Genomic DNA, 23,639 nt, shown 5'->3' with positions numbered 1-23,639 from the left:
ACCCAGTGTCTTCTAACTCTGACTTGGCTGTCTATGTCTGCCCTCACCACTTTGCTCCCCCGAGTCTTTGAGCACACTCAGCGTGTTTCCATTTCAGGGACTCTGCACTCAGTATTAACAGTGAATGGAACCATCTTCCCCAGACTTTAAGCAACCCTCTTCCACTTGAACAAATATTTACAGGGGTTGCTTGCTATGTAAAAGAAAAAAATTTGTGTCTTGTTTGACTGTTTTTGAGACTGGGTCTCTCTATGTAGCCCTGGATGGTCTGGAACTTACTTCAAGAATGCAGGCAAGGAAACAACTTAGGGGATCACTGATAGCTCATATCACAGCTGGTGGTGGCTTATACCTAAGCAGCGGTGACAGAATGGAGAGAAAAAATCCTGGATACATTTTAAGGAGCAGCAAAGACTGGCTTGTGAACTGGAAATGGGGTAAGACAAAGAAATCAATTCATTAAGGCCAATCCACAGTTTTTTTGTTTGGCTGGTTTTTCAAGACAGGGTTTCTTTGTGTGTAACAGCTCTGGTTGTCCTAGAACCTGTTTGTAGAACAAGCTGGCCTCAAACTCACTGAGATCAGCCTGCCTCCGCCTCCTGAGTGCTGAACTTAAGGCATGTGCTACCACTGCTTGGCCTCAACACACAAGTTTTGGTATAGAAAAAAAAATGTGTGGACAATGCTATCATTTACTTAAACTGGAGTTTCAGAGGTAGAACCAGGACTGAAAACAAGGGAACGATGTGAGTACAGGTAAGTATAGGGAATTAGTCATAATTTATACTAAACACAATGAACAGTATTGACACACATGTAGGGTAGGTAGCTCGGTGGATTTTTGTTAAAAATTGAAGGAATTTTCATCTGATCCCTCCATCAATAAAGTAAAAGCCAAAAGCACTAACTGAGCAGAGTAGATTATAAATTTAGGAAAGAGAAGGTCTGAGCAGCCAGTCAGTTTAGAGGGCTCAGTAAAAGTGTACTTACTAGCACTATGACTATTTCCAAGATGAAATTCACAAATGTTTTCATAATTCCAGCATTACCTTTAGTCACATCAAAGTTTAAAGTCACATTAGGAGTGTTTTGATAAAACACTGACGAAAACCATTTTGGGGAAGTTTATTTGGCTTCCAAGTTTTGTCTCGGGAAGCAGGGCAGGAGCTCAAGCTAGGAATTGTAGTAGCAGACTGATTGTCTGCTGGCCGCCCAGACTCCCAAAATAACCACACAGAAAGTATATTAACTAAATCACTGCTTGGCCAATCACTATAGCATATTCCTTGCAAGCTCTTCCATATTAAATTAACCCATTTCTATTATTTTATATTAGGCTCATGGCCTACGGCAAGGTTCTAGCTGGCAGCTCACGTCTTTCCCCTCTGGTGGCTCCATGGAGTCTCCTGACTCTGCCTTCTTTCTCCCAGCATTCAGTTTAGTCCTATCCTGTGTCCTCTCCCCCCTTCCCAGCTACCCTATCACAGCCAAGGCAGATTCTTTATTCATTAACCAATAAAAGCATATATACATAACATATATACAGAAGGACTTCCCACAGCAAGGAATCTGGAGGCAGGAACTGCAGCAGAGACCATGGAGGAGTGCTGTTTATTGGCTTTCTTTCATAGCTCAGGCTCACCTGCCTAAGGATGGTATTACTCACAATGGGCTGGGCCCTCCCATACCAATCAGCAATCAAAAAAATGCCCCACAGATAGGTTCACAGCCCAATCTGATGTAGGCAATTCCTCAATTGAGGTTCCCTTATTCCCAAGTATGTCTAGGATGTTTTGTTCATTTGAGACAAGGTCTCATGCAGCCCAATCTGTACTCAATCTCCTGATCCTCCTATCTCCATTTCCAGAGTACTGGATTAATGGTATGTGGCAGCATATCATGCTTAAAGTTTAAGGTTGCATTTAAAGATACAACTTAAATAACAGGTGTTGGTTAAATAAACTAGGCCTGGTAGTAGTGGCACGTGTCCTTAATTCAGAAGGCAAAGGCAAGTTAATCTGTTAAATTCAAGGCCAGTCTGGTTACGTAGCTAGTTTCAGGTCAGCCAAGACTACACAGTGAGACTTTGTCTTAAAGTAAACAAACAATAACCCTATAGGACATAAACTCAACAGAGTATTCATGGAAACTAAAAACAGCAAGTGTGTCTATGTTATTAACATGTATAGCACACCACTAACCTAACTTGTATGAAAAAATTTCTAGAGATACACTAAAATATAAATATGCAAGTGTATTTATAAACACACAAAGACATGGTTTTACAAGTACAGAAAAAATTTAAGAATAAACTCTTAACTTATTGAGATTTAATGGGACTAAATAAATTCATATTCTTGCTATACATAGAGATATGCAATAAGAAAAACCTATAGGCCAAACACAATGTCCTATATACACACTAGTAATAAAATTCCTGCAATTCAAGCAAAGCTTCACAAAGATTTTCATGAAGGTAGAACAAAAGGGAAAAACTAAAGCAATCGAAATGCAAACAATAAAGCAAATACTAACGCTATTTATACAGCATCACAAATTTTAAATAAAGACTTCAGCTAAAAAAAAAAGTACAAAGACTGAAAACACATCCCAAATACCAATATTTTTTGTTACTTTGTATGTGATGTGCAAATGGGCATGTCTGTGTGTGGGCACATGTGTAGAGGTCAGAGGACAACTCTGTGGCACCCATTCTCTCCTTCCACCTTCACAAGTCTGCCTTGCATGGCAAGTGCATTGACCTGCTGAACCCGTGTCAGTCCTAGTGTTTTAGTAAGCTCACACTGTACGGCAACGCTCAGTGGGGAAAACCTGGATGCACCATTACACAGAACCATGATCTCTGCTCTGCAAAACATTACACATAAGGAGAAAAATTACTAAAAATACCAAAAAGGTTATCACGGGGTGCTTAGACTATAGACGACCTTCCTCTCTTCATACTCTCCATTGTTAAGTCCTCTCCAATAAGCAACTAGTACTTTTATAATTATAAATATTTCATTTTTTTAAAATATGAAACTTTATAAACATCATTACCTTGGGATCATGAACAAATGTATTTCCTTTGGTTCCAGGAGGGAAATCTCCAGTACAAATATACTTTAGACATTCAATGATGGTCTAAAGAAATAGAAAATTGTGTTATTTAGTTTCAAAGAGAACCACAGAAGTTTATGACAAATATTAATTCACATCCAGGTGTGGTGATGCATGCCTACAATTCCAACACTTAGGCTGAAGGCAGGAAAGATCAAGCAAGCGTTCAAGGTCAGGCTAAGCTACGTGGGATGCTGTCTCCAAAATAAACAAATAAAATAATAACAACATACACATTTATACAGCTAGTGAGTATAAACGCTTTGCTAGGTCTTTCTTCGAGGAGACTAATGCTTGGCTGCAGCGGGTACGTTAAGAACATAATAGGTATTCACCACACATTTCCATATAAAGGTCCACCCCCAGGCCTTCAACACCCAACGTGGCATTTCTGGCTAGCCTGCAACTCACAAAAATGGGCATGCCTCTGCCAATCTAGGATTAAAGGTATGTGTCACAATGCACAGTCCAAATTTTTAGTAGCATGGTAACAAAAGTTTTCCAGTTTAAGGCTCACTCCATCAGTTCATCCTGATAGTAAACCATTTATTTTTCATTCGTTATGCTTTACTAGTAGACATGTTTTGAAACTCTAGGTTACGTATTTCTCACATTTTATACCTTTGCGGCGGCGGAGGCGGGGGTAGGGTGTGGGGAAAAACTCACGCGGAGTGACAGCTAAGCTTCGGGAATATGGGGGCGGGACAGGAGAGCACGGACGCGGGTGGCCTTCCACGGTAATAAGGACCAAGCCCAAAAGTGGCTGGGCAAAGTCGGCTCCGGGGTCGCTGAGGTCCACGCGCCATGCAAAGCGGCACCCCAAGCACCTTCTGGGGCCCTCGCCTCAGGACTTACCGTCTTCCCCGCCCCATTGGGTCCAACCAAAATTGTGAGGGGGCTGAAGAAAGTGATAATTTGCTTATCTTTATCCTCTATCCCAAAACTCCGCACGCCCAGAATGCTCATCTTTTCGATCCGGGACATGTTTGCACCACGTTTCGTATCAGAGCGCCAGGGGTAAAATTAAGCTTAGGCGGAAGCTGGGCAAGCCAGGAGGCGGACGCCACGGGAGGCCCGGAAAGTTCGGAACACACGCTGCGAGCTGCGGGCGGGAGCACTTCCGGTCTCGCGGGCTTCCTTCCCGGAGGGCACGGGCCAGTTCAGGGGTGCAGACCCACGGCTGAAGAAAGCCAAGCGACTCAGCGACAGCAAGCTCGCAGATTCCCGCTCCGCTTGACCTGGGGTCACGTGGGAAACGCGCGCCCTTGGCCACGCCTCTCGCACGCCCGGGGCATGCCGGGAAGTGGGAAGCCTACGGTTCGCTAGAAGGGCTCCCCGGGGCGGCTCCTTAAAAGGCTGGGCGGTCTTTTGACTTTCCGGCCTTTCTGTTTAGTTTGGTTTGCTTTGGTGTTTTGAGACAGGCGCTCTCTGTAGGCCATGTTGACTTTCGAAATCGGAACTCGCCTGCCTCACCCTTTCGAGTGTTACGGTTTGGAAAGAGTAACTTTTTAAGTGGAAAAGGCCGAGACTTGACTCTCTGCACTTGGATCCCTGGACTGCAAGAATGGGGTGCTTTTGGAGAAGTGTTTTGACATCTGCGTTACTGACAATACTGTTTAATTATATTTTCACTGTCACTTTCTGTAAACAGAGACTGCTCGTTCATTTTTCCCTGCTGTCCAGACCCAAATAATGGCAAGTAGTTTCTCGTGATCACACGATCATGATGCCATCACAACCGACGGTATCTATATATTTGTGCTTTAGAATAAATCAGTTTTAATTCCTAGTAAGATGTACTATTGCTAGTTAATGCTTACACTAAAAGTTTGTATTGAGATCCTTGCAGGGGCCTTTTGTGTACTGGGCAAAGGCTTTGTGGCTCAGCAGTTAAGGGCACTTGCTCTTTGCAGAGGACCTGGGTTCAGTTCGCAGCACCCACATGGTGCCTCCCAACCATCTGTAACTCCAGTTCAAGGGGATCTGACACCCTCTTCTGACCTCCCCAGGTACCAGGCATAGACAGGCTGCACATACATGCAAGCAAAACACACATAAAATACATATATGTGGATTTTTTTAAAGCTTTGTCACTGAGTTATCAATAATATACGTTTACCTCTACCCTCAGCAGTGTTTAAGAGTACAAAAGGATGTTTAAAACAAAACACAAGTCTGGGGACTGCTACTGTAGACTCAAAACTGGGTGCTGTTATGAAAGGTAGGAATTGATTGTTTTCAAAATAAGAGAAAGGGCTTGTTGTGAAGGCTCGGGCCTGTAATTCCAGCACTTAAGTGACCGAGGCAGGAGGATCGTCTCTAACCATCAGCCTGAACAAAGAGTGAAACACTGTCTCATAATAAATGAATAAATAAAAGCCTTGCTGGGTGGTGATGGCACACACCTTTAATCCCAGCACTTGAGGGGAAGAAGCAGGTGGATCTTTGTGAGTTCAAGGCCAGTCTGGTCTACCCAGTGAGTGCCAGGACAGGCTTCAAAGCTACACAGAGAGACCCTGTCTCAAGAAACAAACAAAAAAAAAACTGGCCCTGAGTGCCCAGCTCCAGTTCATATAGCCACAGCACAACTCCTGCACCTAAGGCTCGGGGAACCTCAGAAAAGGGGACAAAAAGATTGTAAGAGCCAGAGGACCAAGACACCTGTGAGATGTGTCTCCTAGAAACGACATGGAAGCTTCACACATGATACCTTAGCAATATGGCTGCCTAAACAAGACCAGAATAAGTCCAATATCAATAGACATGCTAACATGGAAGAGGGAAACTGAAAAAAAGACCTAGAAGGCAGTTAAGGACTCTGAGAGCAGAAGAAATAGTCTTCTCTGGGGAGGAGCCCCTAGTTGGCTATCCAATATATCCAATACCAAGTGGTTAGCCCTGAAATCATGTACGTCCAAATAACAATAAATGGACTCTGTGTGTGTGTGTGTGTGTGTGTGTGTGTGTATAAGTAAGAACTGTTAGGAATTTTCCTAACGCAAGCTCTCTGCTGATGCAAAAATCCCAATCAAGCCAGGTTTAATGGGATTCCTGCACTTTCGGGTGGCTCCAAGGGAACCGGGAAGCCGCAAATGCAACAGGTGGGGGAGGCTCCGGGGAGGGGTCAAGGCTTGGCGGGCAAAGGGACCGGGCCTTCAAAGATGTAGGCCAGAGACTAGGACTTCAAGAGCAACAACATAGAGGCCAGGAATTTGATAGCACAGGGAAGCAGTACATGGAGAGGGGTTATAGGGAGGAAAGGGAAGGGGAAATGATGTAGTTGTTATGATAAAAATAAAATGGCACCATTCCCCCAAGTGGCAGCAGTGGGCAGCGGGCCATGAGGAGCAGCAAGTCCCAGGCAGGGAGCCATGTGGAGGGTGAGAGATGGAGACAGATAGGCATATCGTGCAGAGTGAGGTTGGATATTTATTTAATGGGTTATGGAAGGGAAGGGAAGATGGGAGAGGAAGGGAGGGGGAAGGGGAGAAGTGGGGAGAAGGGAGAGAAGCAGAAGCTGCCTCAGAGAGAGGAGAGAGGAGAGGGAGAGGGGGAGGGAGAGAGAGAGAGAGAGAGAGAGAGAGAGAGAGAGAGAGAGAGGAAAAGGAAGAGACTTAGGCTGGAAGCTGAAGGACAATCTGCTTGCCTCAGTGGACCTGGGGGGAGTGGGCGGGGCTTCTCTCTTAAAGGGACAGAACAGACCCCATTACAGGAATTATATTTTCGTTCTCCTGTTGTGATTTCATGACATGATCTCATCATGTAATTCTGGCTGCCTGGAATTCAGTATGTAGACCAGGCTAGCTTCAAACTCAGAGGTGGCCTGCCTCTGCCTCCCAAGTGCGAGGCTCAAAGGTGTATGCCACCCACACCTGACTTTATGTTTAAATTCAGAAGGAGAAGGTGAAGAGGAAGAAAAGAAGAAAGGAGGAGGAGCAGCAGCAACAACAGCCCCATCAGCCAGGCCTTGTGAGCCAGGCCTGTAATCCCTATTCTAGGGAAGCTGAGGCAGGAAAATCATTCCAAGTTCCGACCTAACCATGGCTAAAACAATGTGTGACCTTGTCTCAAAAAACAAAAAGTGAAGGAACTTTAAGGGACTTGGGGAATTCTAAATGTAGACTAGAAATTAGGTGTCAAAAATGCTTATTAAGTAATATTTATGTAATGATAATATTTATAATTTTTAAAAATGAATTTTGAGATTCACATGTATTAGTGACAGTGCCATGCTATTTATAATATCTTTTTTTTTTTTTTTGGTTTTTCGAGACAGGGTTTCTCTGTGGCTTTGGAGCCTGTCCTGGAACTAGCTCTTGTAGACCAGGCTGGTCTCGAACTCACAGAGCTCCGCCTGCCTCTGCCTCCCGAGTGCTGGGATTAAAGGCGTGCGCCACCACCGCCCGGCTTATAATATCTTATTAATCTTATATGTATGTGAGAGTATGTGTACATGTGTAGGACTGAAAATTGTGTTTAGTGCCTTGGAGCTGGGCGCCTGATGTGGGTGCTAGGAACTGAATTCTGGTCCAGTCTAGTACTCCAGAAGAGCAGCGGGTGAACCTCATGTAAGCATGCACACACACACACACACACACACACACACACACACATTTTGAAAAACCACCTCAGAAAAAAAAATAATGGACATGTCATGGTAGTTACATTCCATTACAAAAAAGAATTCCATCTTGTAATAATAGAAACTATAAATCTAAGAAGAAAGACTGAGGGATTAGGACAAGCAAGAAAACAAAACATTAAGACTCAAAGGACCGATCGGTCAAGTCCCTAATTCTCAGCAAAGTGCCTCTGGGAAATATTTTGTCTTACTTGGACCAAAATGAGTGCGATAAAAGCCCAAGCTCCCAAGAGATGCTGTCTTCTGTCCACCGAACCTCTGCATCCTTGTAGTGCTCTCTGGCCAGTTGTCTTCATGGATCCTGGGCAGTGACCTCTCTTGGCTCACAGTTCTCAGTCTTATTTGTCACTTGCATTGTGTATCCCTTGAAAACAGCCGATAAATGACTTTAATGCAGTTTCACACTGTGTGCCTTTTAACAGGTGAGTTTAGCTTGTCTGAGATTAGATCCCCTGGCTTCTGGGCCATTTGGATTTTCCCTGTCTCATTCTGTGCTTTGGGTCTCTCTTACTCTTTACGTGTTCTAGATTGGTTGAACGTCCTTATTCTTTTGTTTTAGTACCTGACTTAGAAAATCTTTTTTTCCTATTATTTTAGAAATTCTACTAGAATTTCTAGAAATTTCACATGGCTTTTTTGTGTTCAAAGTTAATCATTTTAGGACCCTTGTGAACATCACGACACCTAGGATGTACTGATTCCTCTCACCTCCTCTATCGCCATATGACTCTTTGGAGTTCTTGTTCTAAGTGCCTTGACTGTGGGGCCCCCGGAGCTAACTGCGCACACTGCTGTGTGGGTTTCCTAGTGGTGATGAGACTCTAGTCACCGCTACTGCTTGCATGGCTCCTCCTTCAGAGATCTTCCCACTCAGCAAGTGAGCAAAACTCTTTTTAAAAAATTCCTGCTAGGGGCTAGGGATGTCTCAAAGTTGCTAGTGTGATTATTTCATGCACACAAAACCCCAGGTTCAATCCTTATTGCCACATAGGCCAGATATGGTGTGCACACCTGTAATTCCAGCACTCAGGAGGCAAAGGCAGGAGGATCAGTAGCAGCATGGCTACATAATGAGTAATAACCTGGGCTCCATGTAGTCTTGTCTTAAGAGAAAAAAACAAAACTAACAAAATAAAAAGCTAGTGTTAGCTAAAAAAAAAAAAAAAAAAAAAAAAAAAAAAAAAAAAAAAAAGATTCTCTTTAAGTTCTGATATCAGAATTAAAGCTATTTCTGTGGAAATGCTTTATGGGTTATGAAATATTAAGAACATGAGGGAGGAGAATGAGTAGAAGCAAAGTTTATTGGAGTGTGAGTGCAAAAAAGCCAAGACAACTTTACTTGTATGCTAAATTTTAAAACATTGAAGGTATAAGAGATTTCTTCTTTGTGCACAGAATATTTTCAAAGGCCAATGTGGTAAAATGCATCAACACTTATGAAAATGATCTTATCCACTCATCAGCATAAGGAAATGGGTTTTTTTGTTTTTTAAACTCTACGAAGAATTGTGGGGCATGGTAGTACATGCTTTTAAAACTAACACTGAGCTGGGCGGCGCACACACCTTTAATTCCAGCACTTGGGAGGCAGAGGCAGACAGATCTCTGTGAGTTCGAGACCAGCTTGGTCACAAAGCAAATTCCAGGACAGCCAGGGCTACACAGAGAAACCCTGTCTCAAAAAAAAAAAAAAAAAAAAAAGAGTAACCCTGGGGAAGCAGAGGCAGGAGGATTGCTGTTGGAGATCAGTCTGGGATTTACAAGGAGACTCTGCCTCAAAACAAATAGCTGAACTCAATAGACTAGGGATGCTCGTGATTTTAGCACTGGGGTGGGGAATGGGGGGAACAGAGGCAGAGGCAAGAGGATTGCTGCATGTTTGAAGCCAACCTGGTCTACACAGCAAATTCCAGCCCATCCCAGGCCACATCTGAAAACACCCTGGCTATGTAGAGAGTTTATCTCATATATCCAGCTTAGGATATATGACAGCAAAACAAACAAGCACGAGTTCTTTTTTTTAACTAATTCATTTTTATTACATGTGCATTGGTGTTATGCCTGCAGGTACGTCCATGTGAGGGAGCTGGAGCAGCTAGGATGGAGTTACAGACAGTTGTCAAGCACAAATTCTACAAGGAGGTTTCCGATGGAATTATTTAAGACTGGGAAATCCTGGAGGCAAGTGTAACAGCAGAAATCTGGGAAACAGTGAGGCAAATGGAGATACCACTTTCATATCATATGAGATGAGCTTTAAACTATTAAGAAAATGACACAGAAATATGAACAGAAAACAATAGGCAGGAAATATTAACATAAACTTTACATATTCATTGATAACCATCCCTTAAATTGTCCATAAGTTAGTAAAGACCAGGGGAAATCACCAAAAAACTGATTGTTGCTCCTGCCAAGGGAACCTCTCTCTCTCTCTCTCTCTCTCTCTCTCTCTCTCTCTCTCTCTCTCTCTCTCACACACACACACACACACACACACACACACACACTCATTTTAAAGCTAGGTTTAGGGATGGAAGGCTAAAGGTTAAAATGGAGTCAAGAGACAATTTGCACTTCGTCACTGCAGAAACTTCAGAGGATCATGCCCAGTTGATTGATTAGAATCAGCTCCTGGAAAAGTCATCTGAAATGCTATCATAGTGAAAACCACAATTGTTGAAAGACCGTTGCCAATCTATAACCCATCAAAGGAGATAAAGGGCTTAGGGTAGAAAGGATGAATGCCACCCTCGAGTGTGCCCTTTCAAATGTGTGTTCCTACACACATGCACAGTTAAGTAACTATTAACTTTGTTCTTTCTATTTCAATGTTTAGTGTCATTATGATGATAGCATTCATTGCCTTTTTGTGTAGTCACCAGTTCTTAAAGATTCAGATTACTGACTGGTAATTTATTTCTGTAGATTATATGTATAATACTATAGATTATAAACTGGATGTGGTAGTGAACACTTTCAACGCAGCACTTGGGAGGTAGAGGCAGGCAGATCTCTGTGAGATTGAGGCCAGCCTGGTCTACACATAAAGTTCCAGGACAGCCAGGATTACACAGTGAGACCCTGCATCAAAAAATAAAATGGATTATTTTATGGATTTTTTTTTCTTTGTTTTTGAAACAGTTTACGTAGCTCAGGTTGGCTCACCCTTATTCTGTGGCTAAATTTGGCCTTGAATCTCTGCCTCCACCTCTGAAGTGGTAGGATTCCGGTTGCACCACCATGCTTGGGTCAATAACACAGGTTTTAAAATTTTTTTCAGTTTCCCTTGGCTTGGTCATGATAGTCGACCCCTACAGTTCGACTTTGCCTTCTTGCCAATACTCTTCCCAAACTTGTTCTTGTTCAGTCTCCCAACTGTAGGCAATAGACGCTAAGAATCTCTACAACGTTCACACTAATTTGTCCGACTAATACCATCTTCAATCAAAAGCCTGCCTATTCAGCTATTTATTCGGTAAATATTGAGTGCCTACAACAGAATCTCACGATGTAGCCCTGGTTGGCCTGGAGCTCACTATGCAGACCCTGCTGGCCTCCAACTCCGAGTTTCAACTGCTTCTGCCCCCAGAATGCTAAGATTAAAAGTGTGCACTACATGCCTGACCCTCAGCCCTTCGTTTTATTTTGAGCCAGGACCTCACTAAATAATCCAGGGAAGCCTTGAATTTATGTCCTCCCGCCTTGGTGTCTCACTTAACTGGCATTTAATTTTGTTTGTGCCATTAGGCCCCTCCTTTTTAAAAAAATACATTTATTTATTTATTTCTGTTGTGTGTGTGGATGTGGGCATGCACGTGGCATGTTGCATGTATGGAGGTTAAAGGACAACCTTCAGAGGAGACTCTGCCTCCTCTGTGTGGATTCCAGGGATAGAAGTCATGTGGTCATGTTTGGCAGCAAGAGTCTTTACCTCCAGAGCCAGCTCACTGGCCCACATAATCTTTTTAGCAGTAAAAGTAAAAATGTTCATTAATTTTTTCAACTGGCATTTATTTTTATATGACTTTGAAAAACAGTCTGAGGTTTACAGAAAAGCGATAAGGGTATTGTGGAGAATGCGGGTCTGCCCTGGGAACAGAGTCCATCCATCCATCACAAGAGGAGAACCAAGACTGTACACTGCTGGACTCGGGTGCTTTCTGGATGCTGTTTTGCTTGCATTCCTGGATCTGAACCAGGGCAGTACATCCCGAGTACTTCCTGTGTCTCGCAGATACCACGGGCTGTGACCGTGTCTGAGTCTGTCCTTGTATATGATGACATTAATGGCTTTGGGTGAGCACTGGCCAGGTACTGTGTCTTTCCATTCGGGTATGTGTGGTATCTTGCTCATGGTTAAGCAGAAGTCATGGTTTGGAGGAGGAAGACCACAGAGATAATATGTCACTCTTATCGAGTCATATCAAAGGTTCGTATTATACTATGACTGATCACTGTCAGGTTGGTCATTACCCAGTCAAGGCTTGTCTTCATCAGATTTCTTCACTCTAGTTTTTTCTCTTATCTTCGTCTTTCTAGACTAATCTTTATTTTCGTTTGGGACGCTTAGTGTTTTGAGGTAGGGTCTCATGTAGGCCAGGCTAGACTAGAAACTTCTGTATAGCTTCTGCCTTCTCAGGGCAAGACAGAGTCGCATTTTATATCCTATTTGGCCTGAAACTCAAAAGGTAGCCTAGGCTGGCCTCAATTTTGTAGAAATCTCCCTGCCTCAGCTTCCTAATTGCTAGACTTTTAGGCATATGCCACCACCATCGGCTCTCATAGCAATCTTATAAATAAAAACAGTATGTGCAATCAATCAGCACTTAAGGAAAAGGATTGCCGGCCATCTCTTCGAGAATGGAGTCCCTAGGTAATTTATTTAAAATTGTCCTACGTGGGAGATTAAAATAATTAATCTGGATGCTGGTGAGATGGCCCAGTGACCTAAGGTGTGCTTACTACCCAGTCTGATGACCCGACTTTCAACCCAGAGATGCACATGGCAGAAGGAGAGAACCAGCTCCTGAAAGCTGTCCTCTGACATCCATATGAGATGGCTCACCTATTAAGGTGCTTGCTACCAAGCCTGATGACCTGAGTTTATTACCTGAACACACATGGTAGAAGGAAAGAATTGCCTCCCACAAGCTCTACTCTGATCTCAACCCACATACCTTAGCATGCTCAAGTTCACACACCTCCATACACGCAAACATGCACACAAACATGCACACATAGACACACACACACACAGGCAATGGTAATAAATACTCTGCCTACTCAAAGAAAGCTTGCAATCGCTGAGGAGAGTAAACTCGCAGAGAAAAGTTAGTAACATTGCTTTCTGAGAAATGTGATTCTGAACTGGGGTGGTGCACACTTGTAATCTGTACCCCCAATATTGAGATGCTAAAGCTGGGAGGTTGAGAGTTTGAGGCCCGTCTGGGCTATTTTGCCAGAGTCTCCATCTCAAATGAAAAGAGAGGGGAGGTGAGAGGTGGGAAGGAATGTGGTACAGTGATGTCTACCTGTAATCCCAGCACTTGGAAGATGGAGGCAGGATGATCAGGTCAAGATCATCCTTAGCTATGTAATGAGGAGAAAGCTAGGGTAGCATATGCAAGACTCTATATCTGAAAAAGAGAAGAAAAATATTTTACACACATACATGCACAGCAGTCAAGAGAGGAAAGAGGGGCCAGAGAGATGCCTGGGACTGGAGAGATGGCTCAGTGGTTAAGAGCATTTGATGTTTTTAAAGAGGACCCAGGTTCAGTTCCCAACACCCATGTCAAGCGGATGACAACTTCCTGTAATTCCAGTTTCAAGGAAGCTGATATCCTCTTCCAGGCTCTAAGAGAACCTGAAAACATGTGGTGCACAACACATATTCAGACACACACACTCATGTATGCACATGAAATAAATTTAAAAAAAAAAGAGGGAAGAAACTTGAGCATCCATCAGCAGAAAGATGGACAAGCAACAGGATCGGAGTGTTATTTAGCAGGGCAGATAATTCTCACACGTGCTAGAACACTGATGGACTCTAAAGTCAGATGCACTAGAGTCACAAAAGACAACAGTGTATGATCTGTATGAACAGTGTATGGGCCGCAGTGGAGCCCAGGGAATCAGAAAGCAGAGGGGTGACTGGCAGGGCTGGAAGGATTTCTGACAACAGATACAGAGTTTCTTCTGTTTTGCAAGATGACAAGTCTGTTTTGTTTTGCTTTTGTTTTTGCATATGATGCTACTGGACCCAATACTTACTAACTAAGATGAAACATTTCAAGTTACAGTGTATTTCTTTACAATTTAAAAAAAATTAAAGAGCCAGGCGGTGGTGGCGCACGCCTTTAATCCCAGCACTCGGTTGGCAGAGGCAGGCGGATCTCTGTGAGTTCGAGGCCAGCCTGGTCTACAAAAGCTAGTTCCAGGACAGGCTCCAAAGCCACAGAGAAACTCTGTCTCAAAAAACCAAAAAAAAAAAAAATTAAAGAAATGGAGTGTTGAGCCCACAAGACAGCACACACCTGTCATTCAAGCACTCGGCAGACGGAGACAGGGATCAGGAGTTCAAGGAATACACAGCAAGTTCACAATCAGTCTGGGATATCTCAAACAAACAAATGAGCAAAAAATACAGTTTTGAACAGGAAATATTTTTCCTAAGTAGGGAATCAGCATATGCATAGTAAGTGAGGTTTTAGGTTTTTGGTGTTTTTGTTTGTTTGGTTGGTTGGTTTTGTTTTCTCAAGAACAGTTCTCTGTGGAACAGCTCTGGCTGTCCTGGAATTAGCTCTTGTAGATCAGGCTGGCCTCAAACTCAGAGATCCGCCTGTCTCTGACTCCCGAGTGCTGGGATTAAAGGTGTGTACCACCACCACCCAGCTTGAGTTTCTTTTTAAAACTGAGTGTCTGGAAACATGAACCCATGGAAATCTTATGGCAATAGCTGAGCTGCAGCTGAGGGTCCACTTCGAGATGGATGACCTGTGCCATTCTTCTGTGTAGACCTTACCACCTTCATTCTGTAAATATAGCCTTTCCCTCACCACCCTTCTCAAAGCCAGCTAATATTAACTTCCCTCAAGACGGTGAGCTGTTGCTGTGTTTTCCCTTTACTTTACGGCTAGCGTGTGGACTCTTCAATCTGCTACTCCCTTCACAGCCTGTGCAACTCTATCATGGGCTTGAATCACTCAGAAACCTTATCGAAGTTGCTACAATTACAAATTATTTGGCAATTCCCCCGAAGCCTTCATCTAAGCCCACACTTTCTCAGTGCAGTCAGAAGGGAAATAAAATTATTGTCTCATGACCTCTGGGGGAAGTCAGGGCCTGAGAGAGCTAAGCTTGAGATCATCATTTTAGGCCCACCGTGGTCCCTACTTCACTGCTAACAGGTTTGATGAAGTGAGCTGGTATCTCTCCCACAACACAAGGAAAATATCTCTCAAGTGTTCCCCTCAGACATGTCTAGCCAAGAGCCAAACCTCAGTATATACATGAAAATGCACCACACACACACACACAGAGAGAGAGAGAGAGAGAAAGAGAGAGAGAGAGAGAGAGAGAGAGAGAGAGAGAGAGAGAGAGAGAGAGAGAGAGAGAGAGAGAGAGAGTGCACAGGTGGCTACATGCTACTTTGAAAAAGGATCCTGCCTAAGAATTTGTGTTTGGGGCTGGAGAGATGGCTCAATGGTGAAGAGCACGTGTTGCTCTTCCAGAGGACCCAGGTTCGATTCCCAGCATCCAAATGGCAGCTCATACCTGTCTGTAATTCCAAAATTAGGCACAGAAACACATCAGGCAAAACACCAGTACACACAAAATAAAAATAATTTTTTTAAAAAAGAATTTGTGTTTGATTCTGGGATTACAGATCTAAGCCTAAAAATCAAAAGACTAATTCCCCTGATGACACATATTCATGCACAGCCAACCTTCAATATGAAAGGACCTCTCAGCCTTGGGGGACATACAGGAGAGGCGATGCCCACACGTTGTCTGTTTGTGATATATTTGCTTCTTTCCCAGCATCTACATACCTCTTACAATGGACCTGAGCTACCATGATGCTCAGCTGTGTGGTTTAGACGGGATGATGTCTGCTTCTCGCTCAGGAAGAACAAGCAGTGTGTCCCATAGGCTTAGTCACAGGTCCATGGTGAACACATACCCATCCTTTCCAAGTTTCTTCCTTTATTTCATTGCTGGATGTTAATTGTATAAAATAAGGGTTTTGTTGTGATATTTTCTTTTCTTTTCTTTCTTTCTTTCTTTTTTGTTGTTTTTTTTTTTTGTTTGTTTGTTTTTTTGAGACAAGTTTCTCTGTGGCTTTAGTGCCTGTCCTGGAACTAGCTCTTGTAGACCAGGCAGGCCTCAAACTCACAGAGATCCGCCTGCCTCTGCCTCCCAAGTGCTGGGATTAAAGGCGTGCACCACAACCGCCCGGATCGTTGTGATATTTTCTTACGTGTTTATAAAGTTCTTGATCATCTGTACGTCTTCCTTTCCCATCCCCTTCCTTCTTCTGGCTAGTTCCCTTCTCTTTCCAAACAGAGGCTGGGTTGTTTGAATGTTATTGATATTTAGATTTTGGGCTTTTGGGGTTTAGACAGAGCCTTGTGTAATCTACACAGGCCTCAAATTCCCTATGTAGCTAAGGTTGGCCTTGAATTCCTGATCCTCCTGATTCAAATTCCTAAATGCCAGGGTTATAGACCTTAGGCACCATGTTTTGCTAGAGGCTGAACTTTTTTTTTTTTTTTTTTTTTTTTTTTTTTTTTTTTTTTTTTTTTTTTTTTTTTAGTTTTTCGAGACAGGCTTTCTCTGTAGCTTTGGAGCCTATCCTGGAACTAGCTCTTGTAGACCAGGCTGGCCTCGAACTCACAGAAATCCACCTGTCTCTGCCTCCCGAGTGCTGGGATTAAAGGCGTGCGCCACCACTGCTCGGTGAGGCTGAACTTTTTTTTGTTGTTTTAAATCCATATTGCTGTTAGCATTAACCAGTTATACACAGTAATGGATTTCATTATGACATTTTTATACATATAGATGATGCATCAGCCAAACTCACCCCATTTCCCTTGTTCCCAATCCTCTCCCCTTTTCAAACAACACTCCTTCCTGTCTTCTGGTTTCCTTCTGGTGATAGTCTTTCTTTAGGGCTGTTAACGGGATCACGGGGACCTGACCAGAGGTGATATCACTGAAGAACTCAGTTCTTCCAGACCCATCAGCCACTAACTGCAACTGCGTCTACACCCTCAGGTGCTACACCCTCAGGTGCGGCCCCGGAGCCTCTTTCTCCTCCACAATAGGATGTTGATGTACCCAGCCTGGTGCAGGTGATCACTACAGCTACATAATGCCCAGACATCAGCATTCCACACAGCTTCTACCACTTCCTCAAACGCTCGCGTTTTGTCCATTCCTTCTTGTCCGTTCCTGCAGTGTTTCCTGAGCATTGGGGGCCATGATATAGATCCCCCTTTGGGGAATGAACATTCAACAGTCATTCATTTTCAGCACCTTGACCAGTTATGGGTCTCTATAATTACAACTGGCCACTTTAATGAGAAGTGTCCCTGACCAGCCTGACAGCAGCACTGACCTATGGGATACACATAGCTACTCAGAAGACAATTTGACAGGTATATCATATCCATTTAACAAAACAACAGCACCGCTTTCCCTGCTCAGACCTATGACCCAGCTGTAAGCTTCAGACCAGGCTTCCCGTGCATGCCTTCCCGGGGAGGGTCCTCAAATCTACTCACGAAGCCGGTTGCTTCCGTAATAGACTTACCCACTGGTGCGCCAGAGGGTACAACTTCCTTGGTCAGTTGGCCTGTGCAAACAGGACCCATCAGTAAGACCGTTGCTACAACTCTCCCGCAGGAGCCAACAGAATACTTTCTAGTCCTATGAGTGCTAGCCAGCTGGGAGAAAGTTTTCAACTTGATTCCAGTTTGATTTCTCTGCACTTTGAAACCAGGGAGCGCAGCCCAGACTGAATTGTTTTGATTGAACAAGGAGAAAAAGAACCACTGGAGGCAGGTACAGCGGGGCATGCCTGACACAGGGCTCGGGAGGCTGAGGCCACAGGAGCAGGTGGTCATCGACAGTTTTTGGGCCACATAGTCGGGTTGGTCAGGGACACTTCTCTTTAAAGTGGCCAGTTCTAATTGTAGAGAGCCATAACTGGTCAAGGCGCTGAGAATGAATGACTGTTGAACGCTCATTCCCCAAAGGGAGATCTATATCATGACCTACAATGCTCAAGAAACACTGCGGGAATGGACAATAAACCCACACCACACACGAAAGAAAGAAGGAAAGGAAAGGCAAGGCAAAGCTTGATTCTTCCTGCTGCATGTGACAAGAGAGAGAGAGAGAGAGAGAGAGAGAGAGAGAGAGAGAGAGAGAGAGAGAGAGAGAGAGAGAGAGAGAGAGAGAGAGAGAAGAGTCCTGATGTCACCCTGGGACCCCCACAGAGAGTTGCTTGAAAACTGGGTCAAGGTTGAGCCACCAGAGCAGCACAGGAAGGAGCCTCTGCCCTGCACTGTCTGTTATAGGAACCAACAAGCCCTCTGCTTATCTTCCCCCCCCCCCCCGGGTGGAGTTAGACTTTTGGTTATCGAGAACACACAGAATGTTGATCAAAAGCCGACACTATGTAGCTTCACTTTGCCGGACTCTAATCCACGTCTTCCCCAGAAGTATTTCCAGTTCTGAAGCACGGATAATTCCAGCTTCAGCCAATGGAGTTTAGTTAAACTGAGAAGATCCCCTCCTCTCCCTTTGCTCTTCGGTGGTTTGAAATAGGGTCTCACGTGTTCCAGCCTGACCTCACATTTGCTGGGCAGCCAAGGAGGCCCCTCACCTCCTGATCCTCCTGACTGTACCCCCCACACCTGCTGGTGTGCACCATCACACTCAGGGAGACATTCCCAATATTCCTATCAGTGTGGATTGAGGTCATAGAAACTAATTTTCTTTTGTTATAGAAAATGCTTTTTTAAACAGGGGTAGGGGTAGAGATGTTGACTAGTTCGAGAAAAAAAAATGCATTTTTCTCTGAAGACCCAAGGAAGGAATTGGAAACAATGAGTTTCGCTACTTGCCTTTATTAGGTATCGTCTATCTGATTGTTAGAAATTATTCATTTCCTCAAAGAGAGAATAAATTGCTGGGGATGCAGCCCTGCTCTGCACTCTTCCTTTGCTAAAGGCCAACGCTGAAGGCTTCAGAATCATGAGGGTGCTTCTGCACTGCAGCCTTCTAATGCTCGCCTGTGTCTGGGCCATCGCTCTGGAGATTCCCATGAGCACGGTGGTCAAAGAGACCTTGATACAACTGTCCATGCACCGAGCTCTCCTAACAAGCAATGAGGTAAAGTACGACTTTTATTTCTGCAGTTTGGTTTGTTTTTCAAGATAGAGACTTGCTATGCAGCCCTGACTGACCTCAAACTTGCTGTGTAGACCAAACTGTCCCAGTTCCTAGGAGATCCTCTTGCCTCTGTCTCCCGCCTCTACGGGGTCTTTAAAAATGCTTAATAGCTGGGTGTGGTGGTGGCCGCCTTTAATGCCAGCACTCAGAGGCAGAGGCAGGTGGATCTTTGTGATTTCAAGGCCAGTTTGGTCTACACAGCAAGCTCTGGTCCAGCCAGAGCTACACAGTGAGACTCTAACTAAAAAAAAAAAAATTTCTTTTTAAAAAAGCATTAATAATTTATGGCAGTTCATTCCCACACATAAAGATCTGCTATAAATAATGCAATCATGAATGTGTTCGTGCACAGGGGATTACAGTGTCAGAGCAAGCACAGATTTAAAACTGCCACAAATGCTTTAGAAATAACCTGATGCCCTTTCCATTGCAGACGGTGAGGCTTCCTGTTCCTACTCATAAAAATGTAAGTTAAGTTATGTTTCAGTGCCATGACTGCATGAATAAGTCCACTCCACACACTAATCTACATGGCATTTGCTTCTTGCTTTGTGGTGTTGTGTGTCTGGGTGGGCATCTCACCAGGTTCCAAGCTCCGGGATTTGAGTGATCCTCTTGCCCCGGCACCAGTAACTGGGACACAGGCCTGGGCCACCACACCTAGCTAATCGTTCGTTTTCACTTAAAACTGTCTAATTTCCTTTGACATTTGTTATGTGGGTGAATGTGGAGGCATGTTCTTATAAATATGAAGAACGGCAAATGATGTAATCCCAGTACTTGAGAGCTGAGGGAAGGGCAGCATGAGTCTGAGGCCAGCTTGGGCTATATAAATTCAAAACCTACCTGGATTACACAACCAGAAGCTGTATCAAAAACAAATAAACAAACAAAGAAACACAAGAGGGTTGGAGGTATAGCTCCATTGATAGAGTGTCTAATATACACAAAGCTTTGGGTTCATTCTTCAGCACCCCATAAACTAGGCATGGTCGTGCATGTCTGTAATCTCAGCAATTGGAAAATGGGAGCAGAAGGACCAGAGGTTCAAGGTCATTCACAGCCAGATATTAAGCTAGAGGCCAGCCTGGGCTATGAGACATCCAAAAGCCGTTAGCCAATCAATATCAGGTATGGCTTTGAGCTAGGGGAATCTGTTATGTATGTGGTCAAGTGAAGCTGCCAGCCCTCCATCTAGCTAAGCCTCACATCAAAGATTCTCTGCGCGATTCTACACTTGGCAAGAGGTCCTGCTAGGCTCTGTTTGGTTCTGCCTATGACTTTATTCACCCCAGTGCCTTGCTTTATTTTCCTTTTCTGGCTTTGTACTACTGAGGCTCAGCCCAGGGCCTATGTGCAGGATAAGCACTCTACCAGTGAGTTCCAGACCCAGCCCACTCTAATATCTTTCTGAAAGATAACTCAGAGATATAACTTAGGGTTAGATTCCTTTTATTTATTTTTATTTTACATGTATGAATATTTTGCCTGCATATATGTATGTGTTCCACACATGTGTCTGGTGTCCCCGAAAGCTAAAAGAGGGCATCGGGTCACCTGGGACTGGAACTACAGATGGTTGTGAGTCACCATGTGGGTGCTGGGAACTGAACCTGCGCCCTCAGCAAGAGCATCAAGTGCTCTTAACCACTCGCCAGCTCAGAGGGCTATATTCTTAGGTAATGATTGGTAAACATAAAAAGTATAACGAATCCCTCTATTAGTAACTTCTACATGGTTAAATGAATATGACTATGTAATGATATTGTATACATTTATGTATATATATTATTCTAGTGTAATATATATTATTTCATTATTCTAAATAGAAAGGAATTACCAGCCTTTCTAGGAATTCAAAAGAAATATTGGGCTGGGTGTGGGGCCACTCACCTTTAGTCCCAGGACTCAGATGGTTGTGAGTCACCACAAGGGTGCTGGGAACTAAACCCAGGTCATCTGCAAGAGCAATCAATGACTGTAACCCCTGAGCCATCTCTCCAGATCAAAGCCTAACTTTGGTTTTGATTTTTCTTTTTGAAACAGACCCAACAGCACTGGCTGTCCTCGAACTCTGCGTATCAGGGGCTAGCCTTGGTCTTGATCCTCTTACCTCCACCTCCTGAATGCTGGGATTACAGATAAACCCCACTATGTCTCGGATGATCTGCTTTCTTTTCTTTTTTTTTTTTAACACTGATGCATTTTAGTTGCATGCATTCCTTGCATATAGCATGATATTTGGAAGTATGTGTACTTTGTGGGCTGGCTGATACAGCTAGTGCTTCCCCTTGCTCCACTTGGCTTTTGATAACCTTCCTCTTTCAGCACCAGCTGTGCATTGGCGAAATCTTCCAGGGGTTAGACGTGCTGAAGAATCAGACTGTCCGTGGTGGGACCGTGGAGACACTATTCCAAAACTTGTCGTTAATAAAGAAATACATTGACCGCCAGAAAGTAAGTTTCCCGGCATCCCTGCGGGCCTGTCGGCACCTGCTTCCCCAGGAGCTGATGACGGTCTTCTGTTCTTTTCACAGGAGCGATGTGGCGAGGAGAGGCGGAGAACACGGCAGTTCCTGGATTACCTGCAGGAGTTTCTTGGTGTGCTGAGTACAGAGTGGACAATGGAAGACTGAGATAGGACTCCGGAAGACAGGAATTCAGATTTGATTGCAGTTAATTATTTTTTAACTGATGCATAAAAGCCACAAGATTGGACAAATTAAGGGTTACCACACACTGTTTCCACTCATAATTACATCATGTAGTCAAGTTAAACCTATCTATGTTCTCAAATACTGATCATTTGCATATAACCAAATATCTAACATTCTTTTCGTATATGTGTAACAGAAACTGGTGTAGTTCAGGCCGGGCTCAACTGAGCTACTTTCCCTAGCCCTCACCCCTTTTCTGGAGACTCCATGTATAGTCAAGGTGACTCTGATCCATTCAGAAGCAGGAGGATCACACCCGCACACACTCCAACATCCTTTCTCCTTGCCGTCTGCGATAGACTGTAGCTCTGTTGATGGGGACTACCACACCAGGGCTTCCTGCCACACCAGGGCTTCCTGCTCCTGTCTAACTTCATGGTAGTACCCACTAGCTAGCCTCTCCTCAACTCCCTGCTCTTCTCTCCAGTCTCCAGCAACCCCACTTCTACTCTCAATTTCTATGAGAATTTCTTATGTTCTTACGTATTGTGTCAAGATCATCTTTCTGTGCCTGGAGTAGCCAGATACTGAAGAAGGAAAAGGCCACCTCAGTGCAGTAAGAATGAGAACCAACCACATGTTGGACCTTACTTTTCGGTGTAACTGAACTTTAGAAGCAAAGTAAACACTTTGTGTATACTGCAACTTTACTAGCAAAAAGCACCAAATGCTTGCGATGTGATTCAGGCTTCTGGGTCACTGAAGAAGCCTCCTCTAGTTTACTCCAGGAAAAATAGATGTTTGCCTTTATTTAATTCTGTAAGATGTCCATATTATTTATGATGTGTTTAAGGATTCAGTAAGTTAATATTTATTGCAATTTATGCGATATTCTAATAAAGCGAAAGGTGTAACTCTCAATCAGTTTGCTACTGGTCTTTTCTAATGCTAGAGGCTTACAGTGTCCCTGCATGGTGTTCAGAGGAGGGTCTGAGGACATGCTGGCTGAGCACCCTAGCTCCTTAGAGTTTCTGGGAGTTCCAAAGGTGGAAGCAGGACTTGGTAGAGATATTAGGAGCAGGGACAGGGGCTGGGTTTGAGCCTGGATCTCCCTGTGCAAACTGTATCACTAGATGAGTTGAGTCTAATAGCAAAGGAATGAATGAGAGGATGAACGAATGGGGAAATGGCTCCACTGGTGAAGTACCTGCTGAGCACACATTGCAGAAAGGAAGGTATGGTGGGGGCACGCCTGTAATCCCAGCTCTGGGAGGCAGAGATGGGCGCATCCCTGGGGCTCTCTAGTCTTCCAACCTAGATGAATTGGTGAGTTCTGGATCAATGAGAGATCCTGTCTCACAAAGCAAGGTGGGTGGTATCCTGAGGAAGGACACCTGAGGTTGATGTCTGGCCTCCCCAAGACTGGATCTAGAATTAAAATGTGTGTTAAAGCTTACCCTGAGACGGGGCGGGTTTGGGAACCCATAGCTTAATTTCTCCCAACTACTGAGAATTTGGCTGATCAGTTTCAAGCCCAGTTCTCGAAGGAAACTAGAAATGTTTTTGTTGGTGGCTTTGTGCCCAGGGGAAGTTCTCTCTCCCCTCAAAGCTGAATGTCATGTCTCCCCAACTCCGGCTACAAGAGTCACTGTGTCCCCATGTCACTGCTGGGCATAAAAACTTCTGTGGCCTAATACTGTTCAAGCTCCTTCCCAGGCCATATGATGGTGAACTCTGCCCAGGAGCCTCGT

The 23,639-nt window shown here is 44.1% G+C and overlaps 2 protein-coding genes across 2 annotated transcripts in view; one reads left to right on the top strand and one right to left on the bottom strand.

Annotated features, from left to right (window-relative positions):
- Positions 1-4,362, bottom strand: part of Rad50 (RAD50 double strand break repair protein) — a 60,242-nt gene extending 55,880 nt beyond the window's left edge. Inside the window, exons 1-2 of the mRNA XM_038326978.1 lie at positions 3,976-4,362; positions 3,061-3,144 (exon numbers count right to left, since the gene is read on the bottom strand). Of these exons, the coding sequence (XP_038182906.1) occupies positions 3,061-3,144; positions 3,976-4,104 (213 nt within the window). The 5' untranslated portion in view covers positions 4,105-4,362. The remainder of the gene's footprint in view (positions 1-3,060; positions 3,145-3,975) is intronic.
- A 14,671-nt stretch (positions 4,363-19,033) lies between these two features.
- Positions 19,034-21,867, top strand: Il5 (interleukin 5). The gene is made up of 4 exons (XM_038325418.1): positions 19,034-19,171; positions 19,665-19,697; positions 21,560-21,688; positions 21,769-21,867. Exons 1-4 carry the CDS (start codon positions 19,034-19,036, stop codon positions 21,865-21,867), a joined length of 399 nt encoding a protein of 132 aa, XP_038181346.1.
- Positions 21,868-23,639: the final 1,772 nt, after the last annotated feature.

This window comes from Arvicola amphibius, chromosome 4 (assembly GCF_903992535.2).
Source record: "Arvicola amphibius chromosome 4, mArvAmp1.2, whole genome shotgun sequence".
In the NCBI taxonomy this organism is placed as follows: domain Eukaryota; kingdom Metazoa; phylum Chordata; class Mammalia; order Rodentia; family Cricetidae; genus Arvicola; species Arvicola amphibius.
Note: the sequence above shows the minus strand (reverse complement) of the source record. Positions and strands in the feature narration are given on the sequence as shown.

Bases quoted from the DNA above. Each gene is read 5' to 3' on its own strand.
- Il5 (XM_038325418.1), top strand. From the start codon at position 19,034: ATGAGGGTGCTTCTGCACTGCAGCCTTCTAATGCTCGCCTGTGTCTGG. The intron at 19,172-19,664 runs GTAAAGTACGAC...TTTCCATTGCAG, and splicing joins CTCTCCTAACAAGCAATGAG to ACGGTGAGGCTTCCTGTTCC. The intron at 21,689-21,768 runs GTAAGTTTCCCG...TTCTTTTCACAG, and splicing joins AATACATTGACCGCCAGAAA to GAGCGATGTGGCGAGGAGAG.